At 37.2% G+C, this 7500-nt stretch overlaps 1 protein-coding gene across 1 annotated transcript in view; it reads left to right on the top strand.

Annotated features, from left to right (window-relative positions):
- The window catches only part of grin3ba (glutamate receptor, ionotropic, N-methyl-D-aspartate 3Ba), an 89244-nt gene that overhangs the window by 61325 nt on the left and 20419 nt on the right, over nt 1-7500 (top strand). The window contains exon 3 of the mRNA XM_053646834.1: nt 7492-7500. This exon is cut by the window's right edge and continues 1084 nt beyond it. Coding sequence (XP_053502809.1) covers nt 7492-7500 — 9 coding nt within the window. The remainder of the gene's footprint in view (nt 1-7491) is intronic.

Below are 7500 nucleotides of genomic sequence, written 5' to 3' on the forward strand. Positions count from 1 at the left end.
TGTTTAACCGTTAGCCGAGCGGTGTGTGAGAAGCTGTACATCAGCGTCATGTCTTCAATGCAGTGATGGTTGAAACTTTACGATTATTTTATGTACTTAATCTGATTCTTTGCACTTTTTATGGATTTAAAAATCCTCTCAGAAATCCTGTCAGGTTAGCTTGTGTCAGCTAGCTGTAGTGTTGGCTTCATGACTAGCACTTTCATACTACGTTATGGTTTCAGACAAAGAAGATGTCGGAGAAGGATTTTTTTTGTTTTACGAAAATAATTTGATGAAATTTAAACCCCGTAAAACAACGTGGAAAGATTCTACGTGTAATTGACGTACTCAAGTACAGTTCTAATTTATAACTTAACTGTTAACTTATAAGTAACTTTAAATCTTAATAAATAAATCAAAATGTTTTAGTTCTTAAAATGTAAAATAACATATATATATATATATATATATATATATATATATATATATATATTTGACAAACTAACCAACATTATTTATACATGTACGATAATATTTTGATTGCTTTATTTATTTATTTCTGGATTTTCCACCTGTAGAACATGTTTTGTTAAAATTCTCATTAGATTTTAGTAAATTATTTATAGGCATAATAAAAAATAATGTGTAACAGAATGAGAAAATTGTGGACCAGTGTAGGCTTGACGCTTTGAGATCCATAGTTCTACTCAAATATTTGTCACATCAGTAGCTTAAACAGGATCTATGTCTCAGTAAGGTATCTTTACATTTCCTGAATGATTAAATATTGTTGAGTTCGTAGTTGAACTTGACAGCAGTGAGCTGGTTTTTAGTGTAAAACGATGCAGACGGTGGTGATGGATGGAAATGTGAAATTCTTCATGACTTTGTGAGATGAGTTTTGTCCTTGTCGGCCGTAGCAGCATTTCTCCAAGCGCTTGTCACGGCTAAATTTCCAGCTGAGGAGAGGAACGCCGGATAGTCAGGTGTCCTTATTCATTTGCCAAACTCATTTCATTTTCAGTGGTTGATTATAGGTGTGTGTGTGTGTGTGTGTGTGTGTGTGTGTGTGACCTCCTTTAGCACCGAGCATTCATTTTTTTCATCCATAAATTACCCATCAGCCCCAGCATCCTCCGCTCTCCTCTAGTGCACACGGAACCCGGCACTCATTACAGATAAATCCGGGTCAAGAGGTGAAATTAAAGGAGCGGTTCAGACACATTTCCCTCAAAAGATGCTGTTAGTGTTCAGAGTTAATGAACCTCTCACAGACTAATCACCTACACGTCTGTGCTGTAGTCCACATTACTGCATGACCAATATATGTTAACTACCACATGATATAATTACCACATGATAACCACATTATAACCAGATTACTTTATGATGACTACATTACCACATGACGACATAACTACATTACCATATTATAACTACAATACCACCTTATAACCACAGTATAGCTACACTGCTACATGAATACTACATTACCACAATAACTACACTACCACATGATAACCATATTACCACATGATAACTACATTATAACCATATTATCACATGACCACATAACTGCGTTACCACATAACCACATTCTAACCTCATGATTTCTACAATATCACATGATAACCACACGATAACTACATTACCACATGACGAGATAACTACATTATAACCACATTATCACATGATAACTACATTATAATCACATTACCACATGATAACTACATTATAACCACATTACCACATGATAACTACCTTATAAACACATTACCACATGATAACTACATTATAACCACATTACCACATGATAACTAAGTTATGACCACATTTATTTACTCAAGCCTACCCTGACTAGACTTTCTATTATACTAATTCCCAGTCCTAATAATCTTTTCTCTCCATCTCTCCTTCTGCCGAGCCACACACAATTTTATGGAGATACTAGAGATCCTGATCCTTTCTGATCTCCGGATGGAGCTCAAATCTTCTCCAATTCCAGACTGCTGGGACTACGGCTGCTCCTAAGGCCATACAGACTTCATATAAGTCAATAATGAACTTTTTCACACTATCTGTTGTTACCCAGATGAGGATGGGTTCCCTTCTGAGTCTGGTTCCTCTCAAGGTTTCTTCCTCTTAAAACATCTTAGGGAGTTTTTCCTTGCCACCGTCGCCACTCAGTGGCTTGCTCAGTTGGGATAAATTCACACCTTTAATATCTGTATACCGTGTTGATATTTCTGTAAAGCTGCTTTGAGACAATGACTATTGTAAAAAGCGCTAAACAAATAAAACTGAATTGAATTACCATGATAACTACATTATAACCACATTACCGCATGATAACTACATTATAACCACATTACCACATGATAACTACATTATAACCACATTACCACATGATAACTACATTATAACCGCATTACCACATGATAACTACATTATAACCACATTATCACATTATAACTACATTATAACCACATTACCACATGATAACTACATTATAACCGCATTACCACATGATAACTACATTATAACCACATTACCACATGATAACTACATTATAACCGCATTACCACATGATAACTACATTATAACCACATTATCACATTATAACTACATTATAACCACATTACCACATGATAACTACCTTATAACCACATTATCACATGATAACTACATTATAACCACATTATCACATTATAACTACCTTATAACCACATTACCACATGATAACTACATTATAACCATATTACCACATGATAACTACATTATAACCACATTACCACATGATAACTACATTATAAACACATTACCACATGATAACTATATTATAACCACATTACCACATGATAACTACATTATAACCATATTACCACATGATAACTACATTATAACCACATTATCACATTATAACTACATTATAACCACATTACCACATGATAACTACATTATAACCACATTACCACATGATAACTACCTTATAACCACATTACCACATGATAACTTCATTATAACCACATTACCACATGATAACTACCTTATAACCACATTACCACATGATAACTACCTTATAACCACATTACCACATGATAACTTCATTATAACCACATTACCACATGATAACTACATTATAACCACATTACCACATGATAACTTCATTATAACCTTATCACATGATAACTACATTATAATCACATTACCACATAATAACTACATTATAACCACATTACCACATGATAACTACATTATAACCACATTACCGCATGATAACTACATTATAACCACATTACCACATGATAACTACATTATAACCACATTACCACATGATAACTTCATTATAACCTTATCACATGATAACTACATTATAATCACATTACCACACAATAACTACATTATAACCACATTACCACATAATAACTACATTATAACCTTATTATCACATAACTACATTATCACATTACCACATGATAACTGCATTATAACCACATGATAACTACATTATAACCACATTACCACATGATAACTACATTATAACCACATTACCACATGATAACTACATTATAACCACATTATCACATGATAACTACATTATAGCCACATTACCACATGATAACTACATTATAACCACATTACCACATGATAACTACATTATAACCACATGATAACTACATTATAACCACATTACCACATGATAACTACATTATAACCACATTATCACATGATAACTACATTATAGCCACATTATCACATTATAACTACATTATAACCACATTATCACATGATAACTACATTATAGCCACATTACCACATGATAACTACATTATAACCACATTACCACATGATAACTACATTATAACCACATTACCACATGATAACTACATTATAACCACATTACCACATGATAACAACATGATTGTATTACTGTTGCTACTTGAAGTGTAAATCCTACATCCCATTATGTGATCTGTACACACCACTATTGTTGAAAGTTTTTAAGTTTGATTTATGTTACGTGCTCGGCTGCGTACTAGCTTCGCTCTCAGATTAGATTAGCATAGCGAATGAGCTGTACTAGCTACATACACTCACCAGAGACGCACAAATGATCTTTGTTTCCAAGCTTTATTTTGCTTCCCTACATCTCTGTACACATTTAACAAGAGTCGTATATGACAGGAGAAGATGAAACCACGCTTATAAGTTTTTCTTCTTTCATGTTTGCATGAAGTAGTGCAGGTGGGAACTATAGTTGTGAGCGGAGAACTGAAGAAACGTTGAACCGCACGTATCGTAGGATCGGACCGAGGAATCTTGGATTTATTGCTTCTTTAGAGCATCATAACTAATTTGCATGGAGTTGATAAAAGCAACTCGAACATCAACGGTCCAATGCAGATGATGAGATGATTCATCCGTATACACGGCACTCAGAAACCCAGCCAGTGATTGGTTCTCATCCATAAATCAGCCAAGGATGCTGGGTAATCTCAGGGCTGAAGGGGATCACATTCCTTTCTCCTTCTCTGCTCCTGAGAGGACATTAATGCTCCGAGATATTCCAAGATCCATTTTCTCGTCTTATTTCTTTTTTAATGGAGGATTGTGGAAGCGTGTTGGTGTAGTATATGTGTTCATCAGCTGTAAGATTAGCCAGAATCCCCCGCTGATTTATATAAATGAGAACCAATCACCAGCTATAACGAGCAGCCAGAGGGTGTGTGTGTGTGTGTGTGTGTGTGTGTGTGAGTGATTGAATGCAGTGGTAGTGGATACTGCAGAGAGAATGATAGACATGCCTGTTGAGAGTTATATAAGGTTTAAGATCTTTATATAAGATTTGAATCAGTATTGTTTTGCGGTACGTAACAAAAGGCGTGTAAGTCAGCCGTTTCCTGTCCCAGCGTGAGAACAGTGCGCGTGTCTGTAACATGTTAAACTTAAACGATTATACGCATAACCTTGTGTTCACACTAGGGAACAGTAAAGCGACAGGCAGGCCTTCCTTTTCCACCCACGTGCGTGACACTGAGACACGATTTCAGCCACGTCTCAATCGACATTTTCTCAATTCTATGCGAATTAGTTACGCTGCTGTAAAGAAGCTACAATTTCAATTCAATTCAGTTTTATGTGTGTAGCGCTTTTAACAATGGACATTGTCTCAAAGCAGCTTTACAGAAACATATAAACACAGGATACAGATGTTAAGCGTGTGAATTTATCCCTATTGAGTGAGACGGTGGTGACGGTGGTGAGGAAAAACTCCCTGAGATGTTAAGAGGAAGAAACCTTGAGAGGAAGCAGACTTAGAAGAGAACCCGTCCTCATCTGGGGAACGACGGATAGTGTGAGAGTAAAGGAACGTTCATTATGGCTTTATATGAAGTCTGTTTGTTGAACTAGTCCACTGTTCTCTAAAGGTGACCTGAGTGCAGAACTGTATGTGGTAATTGCGTTTCCATGGTACTTCAAGTGGTACCGTCCTCAGCAATCTCCAGGCTGTAGCCTCCAGATGATGAGAGCTCCCTCCAGACGTAGAACATCAGGATGGATCAGGCAGGTCCGGAGATCAGAAAGGGTCAGGATCACAGGCATCTCCATAATATTATGTGTGGGTGGACAGAAGGAGAGAGGGAGAGGGAGATAAAGAGAGGGAGAGATTATTAGGTATGCGTACTATCTATCTCACTATGATGGAGAAGACTGTGTACTTTGTGTAAAAGAAAGTCTAAAATCCGAGCGATGGTCTCGAATGGTTCCTCAGACCAATCCTGTGGCATGTGTGGTCCAGTGGTTCTTCAGTTCCCCTCTCACGACTTTAGTTCCTTTCTGCAATTAGTAACATGGAGAACTTAAATGCAGTTTAAATGAACGTGGTGAGGGACACGGAGGCTTAGTGCTTAACACGTTTGTCTCGCACCTCCGGAGTTAGGGGTTTGAAACCGCCTCCGCCATGTGTGCACCATGTTCTCTCCGTGCTGTGGGGGTTTCCTCCAGGTACTCCGGTTTCCTCCCCCAGTCCAAAGACATGTGTTGTAGACTGATTGGCGTGTCCAAATCGTCCATAGTGTGTGTGATTGTGCCCTGCGATGGGCTGGTACCCCTTCCAGGGTGTTCCCTGCGTTGTGCTCCTGGGATGGGCTCCAGGCTCCCCGCGACTCCGTGTAGGATAAGCAGTACAGAAAATAGATGGATAAGTAGATGGATGGATGAAAACGGTGTATAAATCGCGTTGGATAATCGGCTATAGGCTGGTTTTTATTTAGACTGTTCCTGGTTCTCATCAGAACTAAACAAAACAAAAAAAAAGCAATTTCCAAGTAGGAAACCACTTGGGTTACCGTGCAGTGCAGATTAAATTTATAAACTTTATATAATTTATAAATATTATGAGTGACAGTATCAATTTTTTACCTCAAAAAGAAACAAACAAAAATGCGTGTTCACTCTTCTTTAAATAGTTCCTGTGAGTAAGACATGAATTTATTCATAACCTTAAATTTGAGGGTTGTACATCTTTGGGTTTTTTGTTCTTCAGTAAATACAGTGCTGTGAAATAGTATTTGCCCCATCCTGATTTCTTCTGTTTCTGTGTACATCTCATACTAAATAGTTTTAGATCTTCAAATGAAATCTAAAAGAATACAAAGACTGTCTGAGTAAACACACAATACAGTTTTTAAATAATAATGTTATTTATTGAAGAAAAAAGTTCTCCAATACCAACTGGGCCTGTGTGAAAATGTATTTGCCCCCTGTAGTAAGTAATTCCCCAAACCTATGAAACTGCATTGATAATGGGGTTCACATGGGTTTGTTTATTTATTTATGCTTCAATAAATAAAATAATAAATAAAGACTATATTGTGTGTTTACTCGGGTTGGCTTTGTTTTATGTTGTATTTCATTTGAAGATCTAAAACTATTTAGAATAAGATAGTAAATCAGCAACAGAGGAAATGAAACACTTTCACAGCACTGTATGTGTAAGCTGCTGAGACAAATGTAGATTTTTCTCTCAAAAACAAAAGTCATGCGATGAAAAAGAAAAGTTTAAGTATAGAGAGTGCTGTAGAACCTGTAGAGGAGACTGGAGGAGTGTGCGGATGTGTCCTGTGTGTTTATAGCAGCTTTACTTCTCTCTGCCTTGATGTTTTACAGTGTCTCATGCGTTTGCGCTTTTACAGTGTTAGCGTGCCTTCAGCTGTCTCTGCGTCTTCAGCTCTAAAACGCAGGGCCCGTCTGAGGCTCATCTTAAATGCATGCAGGAATGTAGCGCTCTTTCATGTGTGTTTATTCACAGCGGAAACTGGATTACTTTGTCTTTCCCGTTCCGAAGTATTGTCCTTGTCCTCTCTCTGTTGCTCAGGGTTCTTTCCAGCGTGTCACTGGAGGATCTGATGAGGATCCATCACTCGCTCCCTAGAGTTTATCTCCTCACGCCTCGTCTCCGTCTCCTACCTGACTTCTTTTTTTTTTTCTTTTTTTTCTGTTTGTCAGATTCCTCTC

The sequence above is a fragment of the Ictalurus furcatus genome, chromosome 17, assembly GCF_023375685.1.
Source record: "Ictalurus furcatus strain D&B chromosome 17, Billie_1.0, whole genome shotgun sequence".
NCBI classification, from domain to species: Eukaryota; Metazoa; Chordata; class Actinopteri; order Siluriformes; family Ictaluridae; genus Ictalurus; species Ictalurus furcatus.